This window comes from Trichosurus vulpecula, chromosome 4, assembly GCF_011100635.1.
Source record: "Trichosurus vulpecula isolate mTriVul1 chromosome 4, mTriVul1.pri, whole genome shotgun sequence".
Lineage (NCBI taxonomy): Eukaryota > Metazoa > Chordata > Mammalia > Diprotodontia > Phalangeridae > Trichosurus > Trichosurus vulpecula.
The window spans coordinates 60,136,666-60,160,560 of record NC_050576.1 but is presented as its reverse complement, the minus strand read 5'-3'; the positions used below and the strand labels follow the sequence as shown (position 1 = coordinate 60,160,560).

The 23,895-nt window shown below is 41.3% G+C and overlaps 2 protein-coding genes across 3 annotated transcripts in view; one reads left to right on the top strand and one right to left on the bottom strand.

Annotated features, from left to right (window-relative positions):
* MAEL (maelstrom spermatogenic transposon silencer) overlaps positions 1-18,836 on the bottom strand; it is a 36,192-nt gene extending 17,356 nt beyond the window's left edge. The window contains exons 1-6 of one of the 2 annotated variants that reach the window (XM_036755988.1): positions 18,705-18,836; positions 18,377-18,469; positions 17,480-17,588; positions 15,756-15,911; positions 11,329-11,370; positions 360-484 (exon numbers count right to left, since the gene is read on the bottom strand). In XM_036755988.1, the coding sequence (XP_036611883.1) occupies positions 360-484; positions 11,329-11,370; positions 15,756-15,911; positions 17,480-17,588; positions 18,377-18,469; positions 18,705-18,836 (657 nt within the window). The remainder of the gene's footprint in view (positions 1-359; positions 485-11,328; positions 11,371-15,755; positions 15,912-17,479; positions 17,589-18,376; positions 18,470-18,704) is intronic. The other variant, XM_036755990.1, reaches the window with a different exon arrangement.
* A 163-nt stretch (positions 18,837-18,999) lies between these two features.
* The window catches only part of ILDR2 (immunoglobulin like domain containing receptor 2), a 92,906-nt gene continuing 88,010 nt past the window's right edge, over positions 19,000-23,895 (top strand). The window contains exons 1-2 of the mRNA XM_036755483.1: positions 19,000-19,084; positions 19,443-19,568. Coding sequence (XP_036611378.1) covers positions 19,000-19,084; positions 19,443-19,568 — 211 coding nt within the window. The remainder of the gene's footprint in view (positions 19,085-19,442; positions 19,569-23,895) is intronic.

Here is a 23,895-nt window from a genome sequence, read left to right as displayed (position 1 = left end):
GTCCATGTGGCCTCGAGGCCACAGGTTCCCCACCCCTGGTCTAGACTATAAAATTCCTTCTCAATCATGTTATGAAGTATGACAATATAACCAACTCTAAAAGGCACCTAATCATTATGTTACAAAAATCAATCAGAACTGAATAACCTTTTGGAAAACTAGAAAAGCAACAACTCTAAGAAGGTAAAGATAAAGAAAACAGCTCTAAGACTTTCTCCAAAGACTACAGAAATTTCAAAGGAAGGGCTTTATGCCTCGCTTTACTGAAAACAATTTGGAATGAATACAATTTAACAAACACCAACAGTACACAGTCAAACTGTCTTACAGGTGCTAAGAGACCTGCTCCTAACTGTTACCTTGCAGTACACAGGTGGCCAGATGCTTTGGTTTGGAGAAATAAATCGATAAAGGTTTTGTAACACAGTTGCATAGTCGTCTCCTGAGTGAAAGTTAGAAATAGGGATCTTGTGACTGGCATCACCTGGTAGAAAAAGATAGAAGAGGTAAAGAAGGAAGAAAAATATGTCAGAATTAAATGATGAAAGTATTATAGAAGTACTAAAAGTGTCATCAGTAAGGCTGGAGATGCTAATGATCACCAGGGCTCCTTTTAAAGGGTCATATGGACAAGGAGGTAATTATAATTAAAAAGGTTCTCCAGAATCTGGAGTGAAAACATACTCTCTGCCATGATCTCTTGTTTGCCAATTTATAAAAACAATCACTGCTAAAGCTGGATACCTACCCACTTTCAATCTTGGAACAATTATGGCAGCCACCCCCATATGTGCTAAAGTTGGATTAATGACTTAAGCCCTCTGAGAAATCCTCACTCTCTCAGACAATATGTGGACTGTTCCAGCCCACTTGGAGCTTTCCTTTCTCTAAACTCCTACTGAACAGAATTATATTAAGGATCAGAGCTCAGCATTTAATTTTTCTTTGTTTCATTTATGCCAGGATTCTCCCCCTAGACTATACTATCATTGGTAGCAGAAACCATACCATACTTCTCTTGCTGTTCCCAAACAATCTATACAGGGCTAGGTAAATAATAATCACTGAATAAATATTTAATTTACTGATAAAGGATCTACTAAAGGTAGCAGGCTACAAAAACCAAATGCACTTCAAAGGAATCAAGTGCTCCTAAATAAAAATCCCCACCTTTGGTAAGATCCATAATTCTCTGGCCAATTATTTTCCTCTCCAACAGTGGTACCAAGATTCACCATGGGAAGAATCTATTATCTTCCATGTCAACCTCAAAAAGTTTGAGATTTCTGTCCCTGCTTTTCCTTCGTTATGGCTCAATCAGTCATCCACAAATGTAAATGCTCCTTTAACCTAACTGTATCCTCTTAGAGCCAACAAGTAAATGTGCTATCCATTTCAACATTTGGTTCTCACTCAGATCTGTTTCAAGCTTTGAGGTGCACACTCCCTATTTCTACTGCTACAGGAGTGGATACCATTATTCTCTTAGCATTCCTCTTCTCACAGTTCAGCCCTTCTATATCCTTGATTATTTTACCTAATAATACTATTTATTTCTGTGCAACATACTATACAATTTTACAACTTTAAAATGTCAATACTTAATCAGCAGAGAGGAATTTAAAATGTCATTTACTAGAAACCTTTCTATAGTTTTCTGGAACCTAGTATCAAGATCGGAAACTGAAAACAGCAAAAGCAATTAAATATACTACCATTTTATTATCCTATATTTTTATATGGGTGGGGAACCTGTGGCGTCAAGGCTACACGTGGCCCTCTGGGTCCTCAAATGTGGCCCTTCCACTGAATCCATAGTTAAGAGGACAAATCCTTTTATTAAGACTTGGACTGAAAGGGCTTCACCCAAGGACCTAGAAGGCCATGTGTAGCCTCAGGCTACAGGTTCCCCACCCCTGCTTAAGAACGTCCAGTGCCAAGATATCTTGTACTTTGTAAAATAATACTCTCCAAGGAGAACTTCCTCAAGATAGGATTTCTTGATGTTTTAAGCCACAGGAAACCCTTTCCACACAAAAGACGGGACAGAAATGAGGGAGACCTAATATTTAATCTTCTTTTCTTTAGTGTCCTTTAGAACAGAGGGGTCAAACTGGAGGTCCCCCCCCCCCCAGCAAAACCTCCCAGGTTAAAATGTAATATTTAACAAAATAAACAGAAATACAACATAACATTAATTTGTGGTTTTCTACTTCAATAAGAGGCCGAAATGATTCTGGTTTCTATTTGAATCTGGCACCACTGCTTTAGAGAACTAAAGTCATTTAATTTGGTAACATATATGCTTTACTTAAAACTGTTTTCCTCATTAACTGTTTGAGACAGCAAAGGTTTGTCTCAACCAGGGGCAAAAGTACTTCTTGAGTTTAGTTTGAAATGTTCTTTAATCAGCTACAGCTATGAGGTACTAAATTTTAAACATCTTAGGTCCCCCCCCCCCCGCCCAGACTCTCAGAAATGAAACAAAATTAAAAACAATTAAATAGAGTATTTACTTGGGACATGTTATGCTCAAAGCACTAGGTTAGGTATTACTAAAAAATCAGAATAATAAAAAGTCCCCACCCTCAAAGAACTTACATCCTATAGGAGCAATATATAACACACACAGAGACCAATGAATACAATGTAAATGAGGTAGAAGAGTGCACTAACTGAGCAGATCAGAGGAGGTTTTATAGAGATGGTCACATCTGAGCTAATCCTCAGAAGAGTTCAGGGAGGAAGTGAAGAGGAGAGAGTTCATTCTAGTCGATGACTCCTGGTGAAAGCTCAGAGGCAATGGATGGAATGTCAAGTTAGGGAACAGAAAATAAGTCAGTTGAGAGTCCATGCAAAAAGGGAAGAAAGGTAAGATAAGGCTAGAAAGGCAGACTGGAGCTGGACTGTGAAGGCCTCCCCAGTTTATTCTAGCAAAAGAAGTCACTGAAGGCTTTTGTGCAGAATATTTAAATTCTGTGCAAAGAGGTGGCACAGTGGAGAGAGTGCTGGGCCTGAAGTCAGGAAGACCTGGGTTCAAATCCAACCTCACACCCCGACTATGTGATCCTGGGCAAGTAACTTAACCCTATTTGCCTCAGTTTCCTCATTTGTAAAATGAGCTGGAGAAGGAAATGGCAAACCATTGCAGTATCTTTGCCAAGAAAACCCCAAATGGGGTCATGAAGAGTCGGACATGCCTGAAAAATGACTGAAGAACAATTTGAACGGCTGGTCCTATGCCTTAGGAAGATAATTTTGGCTGATAAGCTTGCACAGCTGTAAATGTCTAAGTGAAAGGCTACATTTATGCTGTTAAATTTCATCTTATTAGATTTGTCCTGATAGTCTCTAACCTGTTGAAATCTTTTCTGGATCCTCATCTGCTATCCAATGTGTTACTTGCTGTCTACCTCTTTGCTGAGCCATCAACATGTCTTTACCCTTGTGACATAAAAACACTGATCAGCACACAGATCCCTGGGGCACTCTATTTGACACCTCCTACCAAGGAGACACTGAACCATTAAAACTCTTGGGGATGGGGAACAGGCAGTCTGGTCATTTGACATAAGAATAGCATGAAGACATTTGGAGAATGCTTTGCTAAAATCTAGGTAAATTATGCCTATATCATTTGATCTACCAGCATATCACCCTTGGCCAAGTACGAAGAAGAAAGGTTAGTCTGGCATGACTTTTTCTTGACAGCCACAAAGGCTTTTTGTCATGATGTTTACCTTTCTAGAGGCTCACTAACCATCCGTTCAATAATATTCTAGACTTCTAGGACACAAAAAGTGCATTTAGTTTGAAGACTCTGATCAATTCCTCTCTAAGAAAAGGGAGACAACATTTGCCCTTCTCCAGCCTCTCCCTCTCCATTTGTGAGTGGTTCAACAATCCTTTTAATTAATATGCTTTTGTCTGTCTTTCATATTTTTATTTTATTTTTAAAATGAGCGTATTTAAAATACCAAAGCATAAATTTCAACGAACTAATCCTGCTGGATTGACTGGCACAACCAGAGCATTAGTAAGCCATAAGGGCTAAATTGACTGCTGCTACACTCATTATTAGTTCTAACTTTCCCCACCTGACTGGTACCACTACCACATGAGGCTGGTTGGAAAGAGTTTATGGGGAAAAAAAATGAAAAAAAAAAGAGTTTACAGGGGTTGAATACAGCAGTTTGTTATCAGCTTTTGACAATGGTGCACTAGGTTTCTGTCTCAAGTGGAATTTGTGATTAGTTGTATAGCTCGATAGTATTTTTAAATCCTGTCTGCTTAACAGCCCATCATGTCAAAGAAGACCAAGAGAAGGAAGAAAACAGATTTTTTTTAATGAGGATTGGGAATTGCAATATTACCTTGTTTCTGCTAAAGATAAGATGATTTGGGGCAGCTAGGTGGCGCAGTGAATAGAGCACTGGCCTTGGAGTCAGGAGGACCTGAGTTCAAATTCAGCCTCAGACATCTGACACACTTACTAACTGTATGACCTTGGGCAAGTCACTTAACCCCAACTGCCCTGCCTTCTCCTCTCCAAAAAAAAAAAAAGGTAAGATGATTTGCTTGCTTTGCGATACTGCAATTTCAACATTAAAGAAATTCAATGCTTATCAGCATTATAACACTCATACGGCCCACAAATATTTTAAATCAGTGGGTGAGGGGGAAAGGCTGTACTGCAAAAATTAAAAGACGAAAAGCAAAGGCAATTCTTTCAAGCAGCAATAAGACCAGTAAATAACGCCACTGAAGCAACTTATAAAGTAGCTTATACATGCAGGGGAAAAAGGGAAGCCACTCCGTGATGGAGAAATTGTGAAAGAATGCACTGTCATGAAGTTGTAGGATGCTTGGACCCCGATAACATTTTAAAGTACAAATAGCTGCCTCTTTCAAGGAGAACCATAACTGACTGGCAGCATGAATTAGCCTTCAACTTAACAGAACTTCATGCAAAACTTTAAAAGGAAAATATATTATTCAATTGCTTTAGATGAATTAACTGATACTACTGACTTGGCACAAGTTTTATACTTCTTTCAGGCCACAATAGATTTTCTTTGCTACAAAAAGTTACAAACAGAACACAGGGAATAAATATCTTCAACAACTTTCAAGATAAATGTCATGAAGTCAGACTGAATTTGGTAAATTTAGTGAGAAGAGTTTATTGCACAGATAAAAAAAGTATTAACAGCTCCAGATGCTCTCTTTTCATTGTATCTTGCATCAGCAAAATATCCGGGCTAAAGTTACTATTTTAAATGACACTTTGCAACAAGTTATAAGTATTGTTGACTATATTCCTGCAAATGCAACATGGCAGTCAGTTTCATGCTAAAGTTGAATGATGAGTATCTAGTGTGGATTTGCCATATCATTCTAAAGTGCATTGGCTATCACACGGACAGGAACAGGTAATAGCCAAACTTTTTCCTCTGTGTGAACAGATCATTAAATTTTATGAAGAACAGAATCAACAATATGAATTATTGAAAAAAGATTTCTATAGGAATGTTGCATTTCTGTGTGGTATCAGGTCAAATCCAAACAACTTGAATATTTCTTTGCAAGGTAAAACTAATGATATGTGGCAAAAAATCCAAGCATTTCAAAAAAAGCTCTCTCTTTTCAAACCCCTTCTTGAAAAGGAATTTTCAGATGAATGTTTTCCCCAGTAAGCAAAGGTCATTGATAAGCAGGATGATGATATATGTGAATCATCGAAGAATATGCAGCTGTTATAGACCTATTAGCTGGAGAATACAATTAAAGGTTCACTGACTTTGAGAATCATGACACCACACTCAAAGTAACATTTCAGCCTCACCTGGTTGATATCACGCCAAGGCACCTAAAGAACTACAGATGAAATTGATTGAGCTCTCAGTAGATGACATTTTAAAGCTACTGCTTGATGCTAAGAAAGACCCAACTGAAATATGGAAAAACGCAGTAGAATACCCATGCCTTCAGCAACATGCCCAAAAGATGCTTTCTTGCTTTTTAAACACTTATTGCTGTGAATCTACATTCTCCTACCTGACCCAAATCAAGACGCCCTTAAGGTCACAAATGACTGATACTCTAGAGGATCAACTGAAACTACAGACCTCCATGCTGTCAACTAATGTTCAAACGTTTTCCAACAAAAAGCAGACGCAACAAAGGCATTAAAAGGATAATTAACTTTAAAATTAACAAATAGTTTTCATTTTTTGAAATTATTAAATATGTAGTAGTTATATTTTTACAAAACAATGTACATTTTACATTACATCTAAATGAAGTTTCTTGAACGCAGATTTGATTACAGCTACATATTAATGTGGCCTTCCAACATGAAAAGGTTCCCCACCCATCCTAGAGTGTACTTCATCTGGGGTTGGTACTTAAACTCAAGGACAACTACTGTTCATTTGGTTTCCCCACTTGTCTTGGGTTTTAACTCAATTGATTTTTGTTCTATTTTCCATGGTCTATGATTAATCTACCTTACAGGAAAAAAAAATCAAACTAAGAGCCAACTTCTTCTGCTCTCATCCATCCACTCTGGGCAGTTCTGGTCCTTTTCTCTGATTCCTTTCTTTGAGCACAGAAGAATCAAAACCTTCTTCACCATGCCCAGGCCTCTTTGCCAACCTCAGTTCATTCTGAGCATTAACATTTCTTCTGACGTTGTTCTTACAGCACCATGCCATGCTTTTACATTCATAGTCATTTACTTGTTCCCACCGTCTGCATAAGTTTTCTAAAAATACAAGCTGGTTAGCGAGATTCTGGTGCATCCACAATTGTCTTTAGACAACTCACAACTCCCTCTATGCCTCCTGGATCTCATTCTTAAGAGATTCCCAGACCACCTGGGGCTACCTTTCCCCGTGTGATTTTCTCCAAAAACATACAGATGCTTATCAAACTATGTCTAGTTTTACTCTCCTCAAACATAAGCTCTAAGATGGAATGGCCACTTCTCCCTCAAATTTCTCATCATTTCTACTCCACCAAAGAGTTTCTCCTTCTCATGCCTCTTCACTGGCTGTTTCCCATGTCTTGAAGGCCCTGCCTTCTCACCTCCAACTTTTACTTTTCCTAGACTGGAACCCTTTTCCAGACCACTCCTATCTTCTCTCTACCCCCATTGCTAAGGCCTTCCCTCCAAGATTCCCTGCCATGTACTCTGTATACATCTTTTATATAACTATTCATTTATGTGATTTCTCTTCCATAATCTAAGGGATTCATGGGGGCAGGAACAGTGTTTTTGCCATTCTTTGTATCCCCTGTATTTGGCACAATAGCTGGCATATAATAAACAACATTTTAAGTGAGTGATTTTGATTTTAATTTTTTGCTCAGCTTCTGAGAATCTGGGAAAAACCCAGGTGATCAGATTAGATCAGTTGCTCCACCTTTGAAAAGACGAAAATAAAGCAAACCAGTAAAGTCTCAGCTGCTCCATTTTTCTGGCAGAGAGAGAGAGAGCGCGTTCCAGCAGCTAGCTGGTCAATTAAAGTCCTCCATTCCTATTACACAGCCAAGCTCACAAAGAGTTTACTCAATGTCTTCTCAATTTTCTCTTCTGTTCAGGTGGTTTGCTGTCTACTGTAATATTATTGCTTCTATCTCAATTAACCTTCACCAACCTTCCCCAGATTCCTGTTTCTGGACTTCCTCACATGAGTATACTATCCAATTAGCTCTCCTTTACTTACCCTGTTTCTTCTGAATTTAGTGCCTCCTTCTTCCCAGAGCCATACTGTAGTTTGAGTTCTTCATGTCCCCCCACCATTAATGGGAGACAAATCTACCTCTTCAGCATCATAAGGATCCTTAGTTTATGTTCATTTTGCTTGTTATATATACACACACAAATGCACAAAGTATGTACAAAGTTGAGCTCATGGATTTTATCCCTAATTTCTTTCTTGGATTTTGTCTCCTGCCTCTGGTCTTTTTTGCTGTCACTCTTCCTAATTACAGTTACCATCTAAGGTTCGAGCTTTGTAGATACCTACACATGGACAGTTTTTCCCTTGCCTTTCTCAGTCAAGTCAAATCATCATTCCTCGGAGGACAGGCAACTACTTTTGTCTCACAACCTCTAGCTCTATGGCAAGAATCTCCTACGCAATTGCAATGACTGACAATAGAAATTCAAGCAAAAATAAGTGATGTGATAAGTTATCGGACCAAAGTAATAGAGGAGAAAAATCTGCATTGGGAAAAATGAAAGGGAGTCTAATTTATAATTTTTAGACTTAGTAAGAAATGCAAGACAAGCTCAAAGTGACTGTGACAGAAATTAAGGAAGAACCAAATAGCCAAATGTCCCCTACACAAGGTAGGTTGAAAAAAGGAAATAAAAATCATTACTACTATTCAAACTCATTTATAGATTTAATGCAGGATCAAAATAAAGATGGACTAATTCATATTATTAGATGAAGCTATACTTACTAACATTCAAATGGAAGGAAGTGGGGAGAGGATACTGAGAAGATTATAAAAAGCATTGATGAAGGGAGTATATCATCAGTATTTAAGATTTATTACCAGATAAAAATACGAAAAGAATGATGGAAAAAAAACCCTGAAAATGGATATTACATTCTATTAATTACTAGTTTACTGAGACTATAGGGGCCATGTCATAAGCTACCTTTTCTACCCTATTCTATGCCTCATAATTCCTCTTTACCAACCTCCTCTCTCTTCCCCTTACTCAAGGAAGAGGTAAATCAAAAATGTGTAGCTATATTCCTCCCCCAACATCTGGAATGCTAACGGCCAAATCCCTTTCCCCTGAATCTAAGCAGGGAAGGGAGACTTGGGCTGAGGGGCGGGGCAAAACCTCTTAAGTGACCACATGAAAACTGCCTGCTGTTTCAGTTGACCTCAAGCCCAATGGGCCAAAAGATGTTTAGCGGGCATATCATACAACAAATGATTGAAACAAATCAATTTTTAACTTATTAAAAAATAAGATTTAAGCACAAGATAGCTGAATTTTGGGTTTAAAGACCCTGGAACAGGGGTCTTACACTATGTGGCACTCAATATTTATTAAGTTGGACCGAAGCAAGGTTTGGAATCAGAAGGGACCTCGGAGGCCATTAAGCCTTTCATTTACATTAGTGAAGCCACTCTCGCCGGGTCTCAGAGCCAAGAAGCAGAAAAGCTGGGGTCCGACTCCAAAGTCCCAGCTCTCTTCCCTGTCCTTGGTTGTTAGATCAGACCTTAGTTGACATATAATCCCAAGCCAAGTTTGTGCTCAAGTTCAATCTTCTCCTTCAGACTATAGTGTATGGGGCCTTGTGACAACTACTTTGCCCATTTCTAATCTGATTTACAAGTGGAACCTGTGTTCCGTATGAATGTGAATGCTAGATACATAGGGCATTATTATATACAAGCCTGCCAATTTAAAAATCCATCAATAGAAAATCTCATATTTTTATATGGACTGCTTTATAATTAAATGACTAAGTCCAATCAATTGGTTAGAAGGACAAAAATTTAGTAAGTCAGCCAATATTTGGATGTAATTAATGCTAAGTAAGACCATCAATTAGTTCCATAAGATATCTAGATTTCATAAGATATTCTGTTTTTAAAAAGCAAAGTGATTAAATTGAACATTTTCATACTCAAGAATATACTTTGTTATAACAATTTTCATTTCATTTCATCATCCAATTAACAATTTAAATTTCAGGAGAATTCAAGTAAAAAAATCTATTAAGTGGATCTCTGGGCAGACTTATATTGCTAAAATTGCTAAGTTAAACTGGCATATTTCAAATACATTAGATTGACTCTCTTTATCTACATCTATTTGTGCCAAAAAATTCCTTGCTTAATTAAGAGACAACAGAACACGACAAGTACAAACTATATTAAATGTTATAGTTTAGAAACAGCTCTTTAGAGTTGGCCCTTAAACACAGAAAATGTGGGTGCATTTACACCTATCCACTACTACATGCAGTCTACGGGTACTACTAAATAATGTGATTTTCTGTTCAAGGACATAAATGTGTAGTTATTTAGCTTGAAAACTAAATACAAGGTCTGCATAAAAGCAAATAAAATAAATTTAGGACAGTATAAGAAACTATCCTAATAGACAATTCTACAGTCATTGAATGTATTATATAGGGATTTCCATAAAAGCATGCAGACATCACAAAGCTAATTCATGTGAATTTTAAATGTGCAGAGAGGCCAATTGGGACTTCAGCGGGTGGCAGGTCTACATATAAGTTGTTAAAATATAATAGTATAGTCACAGGAGTCTGTGTCAAACTTTATTTTTGTAGCCTATCAACATGGTAAATTTACCTATATGAATTTGTGATAACCAGTGAAACAGATCTCAGAGGTGAGCCAGATACTAAGTTAACAAGGCTGTCCATCTAATATATTCTAAACTGTTGACAATTTAACAGCACACCCTCAAAATGTCAAATATTGTCTCCAGAATATTAGAAATTGCTCCTCCTGAATAAGATATTTAATGATAGTGTAGTTACAGAGTTTAGCTTTTCAAAAACAGAATTTTCAAGTTTCTCCTCTTTCAAGGCAATTTTAAACTCTGAGTATAAAACCTAGTTAATCTGAAAATAGATTATAAAAGAAATAAAGGAGTTTAATGTAACTGATTTTTTTTAAACCTAACAGCAGGGTAAGAAAATGTCCAAATTCTACTAGCATTCTTTTTCTCAAACAAAAACACCCATCCTAGTCTGATAAACCACACAATTACCTATGCTACCAGGCACTATTTCCACCCTTCATTTTACTCTTAAAAAAATAATTACATAGTAATTTCAATTCCAACAACTTTCCCCCCATTCCTGGCAAAGATTCTTTAAAGACTCTGCTTTTTAAACTATAAATGTGGATTAAAAAAATACTAGCATCTCCCTGCACTTAAGCAATAGTCTTGCTTCTTTCCACAGAAAACCCTGCTCACTGCCCTGGGTCTGAAAGCTAAAGACTCTTTCGACATCTCACTTAAAAGCTTCACCACAAAGAGAACAGTTGGTCCTGTTATGACTAAAGGATGACTACAGAGATGATGCAGTCCTCCATTAATTACACAGCATATTTTACTTCAACATTCCCCCTAAGCAGACAACGTAACTACAACAATACACCCCAGCTCTCCTTCAACTCAAAGTTCAGTGTAGTTTCAAATAATGAAAAACCAGATTCACTCAAACTCAAATCTTCTAGACCTAACATATTCTTCATCAGAAGAATTCCAACGGTCAGTTCCCACACTCCTTCCCAGTCTGTTATACTTACTTGCAGCCTGACAGTGAAACCGGAAGCCTCGTGGCACCTCACCTACAACAAATGAAAGAAACAGAATTCAATTAACAGAAATGGACACACTGTGGGGATGCTGCAAATAGCTAACTTATAATGTGTTATTAAAACTGGGTAATCTTCACTATTATGTCTATTAAAAACTCTCGTTTTGTAGTCTAACAAGATTCAGTTATATAGGCTATAAAAGCCTTTCACTTTAACATGCAGTCTAGTGTTCTATTTTTTTATATTTTTAAGAAAATAGCCACAGGAGAACCTTGACAGGGGAAAAGAGGATAGGCCACCAAGCAAGTTACCCACTCGTGCTTAACCAACATGCTCAATTAAGCCTGAGAACAGCCCTCAATTCCTCCATGTTCTAAGACAAAGCTGACACCCAACCATCCTCATCCTTCTAATGCACTCTTGGACCCTAATTCCTCTTCCCACCTACCTGCCCACTTCTGTTTCCCTTTGCTGAATCATCATCATCTTCTTCCCACCCATTACATAGGGCTTTTCTCCAGGGCTCTGTCCCAGGCCTTCTACTCTCCACTCTAGATACCATTCTTAATCTTCCCCCTGAATTTTAACCCTCTATTATTACTACCTGCTAGACTTCTCTACCTAAGCATCCCAAAGTCATGTTAAATTCTCTTTCTCCCTCCTTTTTCCACTCTACCATGCCTATTTCTGTTCAGGTGACTGGATCCAGATGGCTCCAGAGGAGAGAGTAAAGTTGGTGACTTTGCACAGCCCTGCCTCACTTAAATCCAATTCACTTGCAAATCAAGACATCACCTTCCTGATGTCACTGGTCCTCTTTGAGAATGAAAGACAAACAATCAGGGTACCACCATCTTGGCTCACAAAATGTTACAGTCATCCCAACTCTTCACCCTTGCTCATCCCGTAGCCAGATCAATCGCTAAGTTCTGTAGATGCCACTTCTACAGTATCTCTTCCATTAGATCCCTTCTTTCCACCTACAGGCCCTTCCTTCCCCAAGTTCAGGCCCTGATCACTTCTGCAAGAGCCTCCTAATGGGTCTCCCTACTCTAATCTCTTCCTCCTTCCAAATACTCTCCACAGAGCTTCTAAGTTAATATTCCTAAAGCAGTGGTCTGGCCATGTTACTCACATGCTCAAAAGGCTTCCATGGCTTCTTATTGCCTCTAGATAAAGAGACAAACTCCTAGTACAGACTCTAAGTTTGGTTCCAACTTAGACTGAGAGCACGTTAGTCTCCCCCGTAATCTCCATTCCAAGAAAACTGGACAACTTCTTGTTCTATGTAATGGTCAATTTCCCTCTCCACTCCCTCACAAATTTTCCCTCTGCCTAAAATGTTACCTCCTGACCTCTGCCTTTTGAGACCCCTATGGTCCTTCAAGAACTGCTCCAGATCTTCCCACTTACTACTCTTTTTACCAGCACCCCAAATTACATATTTACTTATGCTCACATATTGCTTCCCCATTCCATACCCTGTAAGCTCCCTGAGGGCAGGGACTTTTTTGGGAGAATCACCCTATGACTGCACACGGCACACATGGTATACTTAGAGAGCTTTCTGAAATTTAAGGCTAGCCTTAAGCATTTTTTGTGGCTCTCTTAGCAAGAGATCACACAAATTTTAAGAGTTGAAGGCATCACAGAGGCCATGTACTCTGACCAATATGTAAACCCCAAACACCTCTAGGACATCCCAACAGGCTGCCTAGCCTCTGCTTGCAGACCTCTAGTGAATAAGAGACTTGCCATGTCCCAAGACAGCTCATTTTACACACCCCTAATTGTCAGGAATTCGTTTCCTCACATCAAGCCTACTAAGCTTACTTCAAAGGCCACTTCCACCCTCTGCTCTTCGGGACTAAGAAGCACAAGTCATCTTTCTTTCACATGTTGGCCCCTTTGAAGCCTTGAAGAGAGCTGCCATTGTGACTCAAGGGGAAAACTGGTATCTTCAGGCTATTGCCTGTGCACATGCACATTTCTACCCTATATTTTTCTCCTTTGGCTTTATTTATGTCACCCTAGTCCTTCCCAAAACCCCATACCCTTAGAGGTTTCTCTCTGTTCTGCCTCATTCACCTGTCTCTCAGTATATGTAGCTAAGCAGCTGGCAGCAGCTGCAAGGAAAGGAAGGCTTGAGATCACAGAAAACCCTTACATGTAAGGCCCCAAGGAAGGCATGGGCATCACAGCAACATTGCATGGCACTTGCTGCTTCCTCTGGCTTTGTCACGGTCCACTGTAAAGCCCAAATCTGAAGCTAAGATGCTGCCCACTGGGCTAGCTGACCTCTTAGGGGGTCTAGTACTCCAAGATCCAAGTGTCACCACCTAACTTCAAACTCCTAACCATTTTCTTTTTCAACTGCTATCAAACTTTAACAAAAAAATTCTCATAGTTTTTAAGTCAATGAAAATGTATAGACTTGTCAACCCTACCTTTCATTCAAGAAAGAATGCCATCACTCAATTCCACAAGAATTTATCAAGCATCTACCCTACACAAGGCACTGGGCCTTGATGAAAAATAAGCCTGACTCTCATTCTGCTGGGGGCTGTAATATATAAACAGGCAAGTAAAGAAAAAAAGAGAGAAAGCACTAATTACTAAGGCGATTGGAAAACCCTTCCTCTGAAGTCAGTGCCTGAATCAAGGCTTGAAAACCTCAACATTCCAAGAGGCAAGGGGAGAGTCCATTCTATGTGTGGGAGACAGTTTGTGCAAAGGCCTGCTAACAAGAGAAAGAAATGTGGGAACTAAGCAGCCTGATTTAGCTGGAATGTTGAGTCCATGAAGAGAAATAATGTGAAATAAGTCTGGAAAGGGCCAAGTTTTAAATGGCCTTAAATACCAAGTTGGAAAATGTTATTTCTTCTTGGAGGTAGAATCTCAGGGTTGGAAGAGACCTCCAAGGTCACCCAGCTAACACATTTATTTAAGCCAATACATGAATTAGAAACCACTCTACAAAATACCCAGAACGGCCAGGTTTTAAGACAATAGGAAACCACTTAAAATTCTTGAACAGGGCAATGGTCAGACATGGTCAGGCAGATGTATGCTTTAGATAATTTTGGTTGTTGCTGTTTGTCCTTCATCCTTGAAGAGGACCATGAAATCAGGGAGGTGATGCCATGACTTGCAAGTGAATTGGATTTAAGTGAGGGAGGGCTGTGCAAAGACACCAGCTTCAATCTCTCCTCTGGAGCCATCTGGGTCCAGCAGCAAGGCACAGATCAGATAATTTTGGTAGCCATGTGGAGAAGGGTATGGAGAGAGAGACAGAAAGTATAGAAACTAATCAGGAGACTATTGTAATAGTCCAGGAAAGAAGAGATAAAAACTAGAATGATGGTGGTCGCCACATAAGTGGAAAGAGGATGGACACCCAAAAATATCGGACAGACCTGGCAACCAAGGGAAGAATTCTGGGTAACTCAGAGGCTGTGAAGCTGAATTATCATAAGGATAGGGGTTCTAGGAGAAATCTAGAAGTTTAGAGGTGGGACAGACTTAGTGGGGATGTGAAGAAGATAAATCAGGACGTGGTGAGTTTGAGATGCCTATGGGGCATTCTGGGAAAGATGATGAGCAGGCACTTGATATGGAATTAGAAGAACAGCTTCCTGCAAGTCAAAACTCTTAGAACTGAGGAGACCATGAAGAGGGCGCAGGACATAAGCCAAGGGATCCACATTTAGTGGAGGGACAGACATGGAAGATGAGCTAACAAAAAAGGTCAAATATGGAGGAGGATAACTAGTCTAAAAGGTCATGAACAAAAAGGAGGGAAGCGGTCTTACAACCCGCAGACCTTTCTGGCCCTTGGATTTAGTAACAAAGACATCAGTGTCAGCTTGGAAAAAAACAATTTCAACTCACTGATGGAGTCAGAAGTCAAGTTCGAGGATTTGAGAACTGAGTATGAGGTGAAGTATGAGGTAATTTCTCCTCACTTTTGACAGGAAAGGAAAACATTACATAGGACAACAGTTTGTGGGGATTTCAGGGTCAAGTGAAAAGTTTTTTTTTTTAAAGAATGGGAGAGACCTGAGAATGTCTGTAGGCAGCAACAAAGGGCCAGTTACATACAGGGGCACAGAAGATGAGAAGGGATAATGAAAGGGACAAGGTCTGAAATCAAGAGTACAAATACACAGGTTGACCTCTGCAAAGAGAAAGGCACATTTCATAATTATCACAATCAGGCTAAGACAGATACAGACAGATACATACATACGTACATACATACATACATACACACACACACACACACACACACACACACCCTACCTTCATCCCCCACCCCAGGTTGTGCTACATTTCAGAGGATTGTCACCTGAACCTAAACAAATACACTTAAGACGGCCTACCTCCTCTCTCCTACCTATTCCATAGTTACTCACCTGGGTCTATAAATCGGTGGAATTCCGCCACAATTCCTTCCTGAAGTGAATATTTGATACAGCCAATTTCACAAGGGAGGAAGCGCTGTTCACAGTGAGGAGGTAACTCTCCATGGCTAAAAATGTTCAAAAAGTAAAAAAATCTTCCAAGCACAGCTGAAAGAATAATATGAGTCAAAAAGTTTAAATCAGTCGCTAAGTCCCTCAAGTATGCCCTTTCTCCAAAGCTAGCACTCTAGGTCTTGACTCAAGTGTTGAACACCTCACTTGTCTTTTTCCTTTACTTCTAACACCTAACTGAAACCCCAGGCCTCTAAATCCCAGCTTATCACCACCACAGGAACGATCTATTTAACATAGTTAAATGTTTGATCAGATTCAAAGATTCCCAAGATGATTAGCCTTGCCACTGGAGATAACAGTAATTCAACAACTGGAAAGTCAGTTAGACGCAGAACAGGGGTTCAAATTTACATAAGCTGAACTCATAAAATGTCTGAATCTTGCTTTTGGAAGATGTAACTGTTTCTCAGCAGTCTAAAACTTGTGCCAGGTTATAATCTACCTTCAGTGAAAGAGAAGAGGTTCGTTATGGTAATGAGGCCTAATCAGGCTAGACCCAGCAAAGCTATTAAAGCCAGCTGACATTTTATATAGAGCTTTCAGGCTTACAAAGCACTGGATGCAGAGTCTCGCTTGGGCCGCATGACCACTTTATGAGGTCCAAGTAATGTAACCATTATTCTCGTTTTACAAATGAGGAAACTGAAGTTAAAGTAGCTTGTTTAGAAACACACAGGTGGTTAAGTGCTGGAAACAAGTCTCCTACCATTTTGATTCTCAACTTTACACCCACTTTCCCGCTTGGTTCCTTACCCTCGCCCTCCCCATTTATCTGCAAATCTACAGGTGGCAAAGGCTATACCTTAATTTACCACGTTAGTCACACTCCTATTCAAGTACAACAATTCCTGAAAGCCAAAGCCTGGACCCTGATTGTGCTCTGGACAGAGATGGGCAGTGAAAAGAGGGACACACCTGGGTGTCAGAAGACGAGAGTACAAATCCAGGCTGTGCTACTCTAATACCTATGTGACTTGGGATAAGTCGCTTAATCTCTCTGAGCCTCAGTTTCCTCATCTGCAAAATGAAGGTGTTGAACTAGCTAATCTCTAAGGTCTCTTCTAGCTCTATGATCTTAATAAAGAAAATGCAGCGATAATACTTGCTATGCTATTGCAAGAACCCATCTCAACCTTTACAGTTTGTATATAGGTATTTAAAGTATAACTGAAACAGGAAGACCTGAGTTCAAATCCGACCTCAGACACTTACTAGCTGTGTGACCTGGGCAAGTCACTTAACCTCTGTCTGCCTTAATCCACAGGAGAAGGAAGTGGCAAACCACTCCAGTATCTTTGCCAAGAAAACCCTATGGATAGCATTGGCATGCTATGGTCCATAGGGTCACGATGAGTGGGACATGACTGAACAACAACATAAACAGTTTATGTCACCTAAGGTAACAGTTAGGAAGAAGGCCCCATTATTCTTGTTCATCATCACTTTTAGCTAGAAAGAACTACAGAGTTCAGTCAATGCATAACCAGTCTATATTTGCTCAACATCGTTCTTCAAAGTACTTTCAGAATATTTTTACTAATTTATCCACCAGTCTAGATATCTTCTTTGGAAGTACCCAAAATATATTAGCATGACTGTACCCTGATCACTCTTCAAAGACAGGCTTGAGACATCTGGAAGTGAAACATTCTGAGTCTCTACAGGGGGAAGCTGGTTCACTGATTCAAGGAATGTTGTGGGAACAGGTTTCTAGGTAAGAAGAGACAATAAAATTAAATTAATATATATTCACACAATCTGCACAATTTTCTATGCAACAAGCCCCGTGCTAGATGTAGTTATAATGTCAAAAGCCAAGCCAAAGCATTACTAAAACTTATTCTGTATCTACAGCTATGAAACAACATTGGATGCATTAACAAAGAAATAATTTGATCTGCTGTGCCCAGAGTCAGAGCATAGCAAAACCTAAAAATTGGAAGTCGTTAAAAGACACAGGTAGAAATGTTACTACTTAAGGATAGAAAGAAAACAGAAATAAAAATCCAAAAATTTCCACAGTCCTTGACGTAAAACTGGAGCACAAATTTTACTTAGTATCATAAAATGCCTCCAACTTCCAGGTTTACCCACTTACAAACCATACATTAAAGTCTCCTAGGCTTATTTATTTGCTATTACCTCTTGCAACTAGTCATATTTGCATAATTAAAGAAAAAAACAACTACATCCCAGTTTTAGAAATAAAGGGCCCATGCCTCAGAGTCCAGTTTGACCTTAAGGACCCCAGAAACCATCCGTAGTCCGGCCAAGCTCTTTCCCTTACTGACCAGGGAGAATTTCTTAACTGCAGGGTCATCGTAAAAATAACCTCGGGTCAATGACTATCACTAGACAGACACGCGCAGTGAGGACGGGCTTGTTGATTTTTAAAACCAGAAATCAGGAGCCCGCCCATGAAACGGCCGTGCTTTCCTCGAGGCGAAGCTCCCTGCCTCCGTCCCAACAGGGGGCTGCTCCTTCACTCCCACTTTTACCTGCTTCCCAGGTGGCGAAGGGACCTTCCCCTGAGTTGCTTTCCACTCTCGAGCCATTTCTGCATATTTCTCTTTCTCTTCTTCCCGCAGGAGCTTGGGGTGGGGGTGGGGGAACCGACAGGAGAGAGCGGGGAGGGGGCGGGAAGGGAAAAAGGCAAGAAAACGGACAATTACCCCAAATCAGCGAACAAGCGCGACGGCCTCCCCCTCCCCCCGGGCCGGCTTGGGGTGGAGGGGCGCGGCCGACCAGCCCCTGCGCGCCCCGCCCGGAGCCCCCAACTCCCGCTCCCGGGCCGCGGACCGCCCCCGCCCTGGGCCGCCCCCTCACCCCCCAGTCGGAGGAGCAGAAGGGGATGGCGTCCGCCACGCGGGTGACGGGCAGGCCTCGGCGCCGCAGCTCCGGCATCTTCTCCAGCACGAAGAAGTAGTAGGCGTTCCGGCTGGCCTTGCGGTTCGGCATGGCAGGAGGGCAGGCGGGCGGTGAGGCGGGCGGCCGAGCAGGGCAGGGAGGCGGCGGACCAGCGCAGCCTCGAGCCAGCGACACCACGGGCCGCCAGGCGCCACTCCCGGGCTCCCGCCCTTAGCAACAGCAGAACGCCGGGCCGGGCCGCCCCTCTCCACCAATGGGAAGGTGGCGGCGCGCAGCCCGCCCAGAAGGGCACCGTGTGCGCCGCGGAAGCTGCGCGCACGCGGGCCCGCGGTCCGAAGGTGGCGTTCTAATTGGCTACGAGGGAGGCGGGGGCGGGGCCTGAGGGATGAAAGCGGTCTCCCGGCAGGCAGGGCTGCACGTGGCCCTGAGGGCGTGTTAATTTAGGTGAATGTTCCTGCGTGGAGGCTAGGAAGGCGCGCCCACGGCTGGTCTCGGACGTTTGTAGGGAGGCTTCCTGATGAGCAGCCTTATCCAAGAAGCTTGGGATGGCCTCCTGTCCACTGGCACCTGCCCAGCGCTTCTGCTCCACAGAACCCTAGGGCGGATGCTGTCCATCCCGGAACAAGGGCCTTCGCCTAATTAAGTGACAGCTTGGGCCCTGATGGTGAGTTCAGGGGTTCCTGAGTGCTCCTTCAGCTGTGGCCCAGCGGAGCACTCGAGCTCCTGGCTCAGGTGGCAAGGCCCCGCAGCGCTCCAGCGCTTTTAGTCTAAGAACTTGCCTGCTCCCTCGGACAACGCATCCAGTCAGTGGGGCTGGCGAAGGTTTAATAACTGGCTCTTGGAGGGGAAGAAAAAAGTACCCAGAACATCCATCATATTAACAATTTGTCCATCACTTTGTCTGGACAATCAACAGAACATGAGAAGACCTGCCAATTTACAGTTGTAAATTCTCACCCTAAAAAATTTAACCATCAGCTGGCTCCTGCACACTCTTGTCTCCAGGTGAGGAGTTATGGGGGCCAAGCAATCTGTTGGCTGATGGAGTAGGTAGGATCTGTGTCAGAATTAGGATACCTCTTCCATCAAGGATCTTTGGAAGTAAAGTGGGTTTGCAAGGTCTTTTTTGCAAAATAACCAGGAGCCCATAATTCCAAAGGTCTTTAGATGTGAACTGGCTGTCCTGCTGGTATCACATAGTCAATAAGTTATTAGGAATAATGAGAGGGGGCAGAGCCAAGATGATGGCTGGAAAGCTGGGACTTGCCTAAAGCTCTGCCCCAGGACCCTCCACACATCTATAAAAATGGCTCTGAACAAATTCTAGAACTGCAGAACCCACAAAATAGCAGAGGGAAACAGGGCTCCAGCCCAGGACAGCTTGGATGGTTGCTGGGTAAGGTCTTTTCCATGGAGTTGGGAGCAGAGCAGAGCCTGCACGGGAACCAACCAGACTGGGAGTCCGGAGGAACAGGCCCTAGCGCCCTGAATCAGTGAGCTGTGGCAGTTACCAGTCTTCTCAACCCACAAGCACCAAAGACAACAGAGAAGGTTAGTGGGAAAAGCTGCTGGGACAGAGCGAAAGGAGTTCCGGGTGTTCGGCCACCGCCCTGGGGGCAGCGGAGATGGTGCAGCTCTGAGGACAGAACTACAGCTGAAGTTGCTTTTGGCTCCAGACCCACCTGGTGGGAGGAATTAAATGGCGGATCCGAGCAGGAGTGCAGAGCCTGCTTAGATCTGAGTCTCTATATACGTGTGTGTGTGTAGTCAGAGGGCACAGAGTGAGTTGAATATGAAGGGATGATATTTTAAAAAAATCAAGGGATGAGAGAGGGAGAAAGGGAAAGATAGAATGGGGTAAATTATCTTGCATAAAAGTGGCAAGAAAAAGCAGTTCTGTAGGAAGAGAAGAGGGGGCAGGTGAGGGGGAATGAGTGAATCTTGCTCTCATCAGATTTGACCTGAGGAGGAAATAACATACACATTCAATTGGGTAACTTACCCCACAGGAAAGAAAGAGGAAGGAGATGTATCTTACCCCACAGGAAAGAAAGAGGAAGGAGATTAAAAAAAAAGTCAGGACGATAGAAGGGAGGGCAGATAGGGGGAGGAGGTAATCGAAAGCAAACGCCTTTGGAAAGGGACTGGGTCAAGGGAGAAAATTGAATAACGGGATAGGATAGGAAGGAGCAAAATATAGTTAGCCTTTCACAACATGAGTATTGTGAAAAGGTTTTGTGTAATGATACACATGTGGCCTATGTTGAATTGCTTGCCGTCTTAGGGAGGGTGGGTGGGGAGGGAAGAGGGGAGAGATTTTGGGACTCACAGTTTAGAAGCAGATGTTCAAAAAAAGAAGTTTTTGCATGCAACTAGGAAATAAGATATATAGGCAGTGGGGCATAGAAATCTATCTTGCCCTACAAGAAAGTAAGGGAAAAGGGGATGGTGGGGAGTGGGGTGACAGAAGGAAGGGCTGACTGGGGAACAGGGCAATTAGAATACGTGCCATCTTGGAGTGCGGGGAGGATAGAAATGGGGAGAAAATTTGTAATTCAAACTCTTGTGAAAATCAATGCTGAAAACTAAAAATATTAAATAAATAAATATTTTTTTAAAAAAGGAATAATAGTTAATAATCATTAGATATTGAGTTCCCCAAGGACTGTCTTTTGCCTTTCTTTGTATCCCAGGCACCTAGTACTGAGCTTAATGTTTACTGACTTTTGCAACTCTTAAAATCAAGTTCCTCAATTTCCTTCCCAGTCAGTTTCTTTTTTTGAAACAGTTGCCTGTTTCTCCTATTGTTACACCATTTTCTCAGTGGCCTAGACTCCAGACCTCCTTATAGGGGTGACTCCTACTTCCCCAGGTCTAGCCTTTGGGAAATCCTATTAAGGCTACCTCTGCAAAGTCTTATCAACAGTAAAACAGGATGTAGAACTGGAAGGTTCCTTAGAGATCTTCACCTCCCTTATTTTGCAGATTAACAAATGGACACAGAGTAAGTGATTGCAGGGTGGGGAATCCCACTGGTTGTTAAGTAGCAAAGCTAAGATTTGAACCCTTTTATCCTTTCTCACCACCACATACACATTCAAAAATTAAATGAGATATTTGAAAAGGGCATAGCTCAGTGCCTGGCACATAGTAAGTGCTGTATAATTGCTAGCTGTTATTCAGGTCCTCATTCCCTTACCCATCCTATTGTAATGCTCTTCTGACTCACTTCTAATCTATCCTTATGTACTGCTGTCAGATTAACTATCATTTCATTGTTTCAAAAGAGTCATTATTTCATTGGGATGACTATTCCTTCTGAAATACCTAACCTTTATATGGTACTTTAAGGTTTGCAAAATGCTTTGTATATTTGTTAAACTCATTTGATCTTCACAACAACCTTGTGAAGCAGGTATTTTTATTATCCCTATTTTACAGATGAGGAAATGAACCAAGGGACATTTAGTGACATCACATTGCTCAAAAATCCTTTGCTGAGAAATTTTCAGTGGCTTTGAATTTGGCCTTTAGGATAAAGTTCAAATTCCTTAGGCCGATATTTAACATGCTCCATCTTTTGGTACCAGCCCATTACTCTCCAACGTATACTTTATGCTATGCTGTAGCTAAATTGGATTACTTAGCACTCCCTGAACATGTACAAGGCTTTCTAGCTTCCATATCACTAATTATGGTGCTCTTTCTACTTGGTAATTGAAATGCTGTGCTGACCCTGTCCTGCCCTTTGCCATTCTCATGTGCTGAAATCCTACTCATGTCTTTGAAGACCCAGTGCAAACTCCACTTCCTTTAAGAATCCTTCCTTGATTGTTCCAAGTAGACTCTCATCCCTTCCTTCTGGCTCTCCCCTCTCCCAGCTTTGTGCCTCTCCTATGGCATCTACCATATTCTATCATGTGCTGAATTTCGTATTTCTTGAATATAGGAAATAGAGTTGTTGAAACCCAGTGCTGCCCAACTGCCCTTTAAAAAGGCCTGTGTTTCTGTTATCTCAGATTTTGTGATAGTTGGATATATCCTCTGCTTTGTCCCCTCACTCTGGACATCAAGAACCTACCAATGACATCTCCAATTAGCCAGCTTCCTTCCATGCCATTCAGTTTCCTCATTTTCTCATTCTTGCTCCTCTCCCTTATTCATTCTCTGGGTATGAGGTCATAGAATGAGAAGCATTTTGTTTTCTGGCTGATTCTCCTACCTTGGGCTTTTTGTTTTGATCCATGCTAGCTCTGAAGGAAGCTAGGAGCATGCTTAGGGCTATGTCAAGCAAACTTGTAGTGTGATTCCCAAAAACCCAGATGCCCAAGGCCTGGGTCTGGTATAGGCAGCCAGTAGTCTTTTTCTATTTTATTGGGTTGAATGAAGTGACTTGGTCATTGGATACAATGTGTACCATTAATACTAGTGTTCAGAAACAGCTAAAACTCAGAAATAGAACAGAACCAGCCTTTCTTTGTGACCCTGTGTCTATATACATGTATGTCTATAGCCTATGTGGAAAACAGTTGTAAGACTAGGCAGTGAGAAGATTTTGACATTATGTCCCATAGTTACTGGAACCTAACCTGTTTATACAAACAGAAAGAGAACAGGTGTGTAAAAGGAAGAAATATGTCTGGCTTAAAAAACAGGCATAAAAAGACACCTGTTTCATTTTTCCTTCCTTTTTCTTTCCTTCCTTGTCAAAATCCTGGGAACTACTGAGTGAATTATTGTTTGGGTGGATCTTTGTGGGTTAGAGGAACTGCTGGAGTGCCTAATTTAGATATACAGAGTGTCTTGCTCACAAGTCAGGTCTGGCATGGCGAGTGATAAGCAGACGGCAGTATCCAATTCAGAACATAACAAATCAGTTTGTATTAAAACTCTGAGACAGCAGGCTCTAGGGTTAAATCAGCTCCTTGCAATTTTCAGCACGTCGAATTAATCTTTTTTCCTTATATATCAGCCATTGTTCTCTGCAGCTTGAATTTTCTTTTTGTTGGGGGGGGGTTACCTCACATTTGCATTTTTCTTTTTTAAACCCTTTCTTAATAAAGCAATTTATTGTCCAAAGGGGAAAAGACTTCAGGCTATGAGCATGCTTCAGTTTCTAGGCCCAAGCTTCTAAAAGCACCTTTTTCTG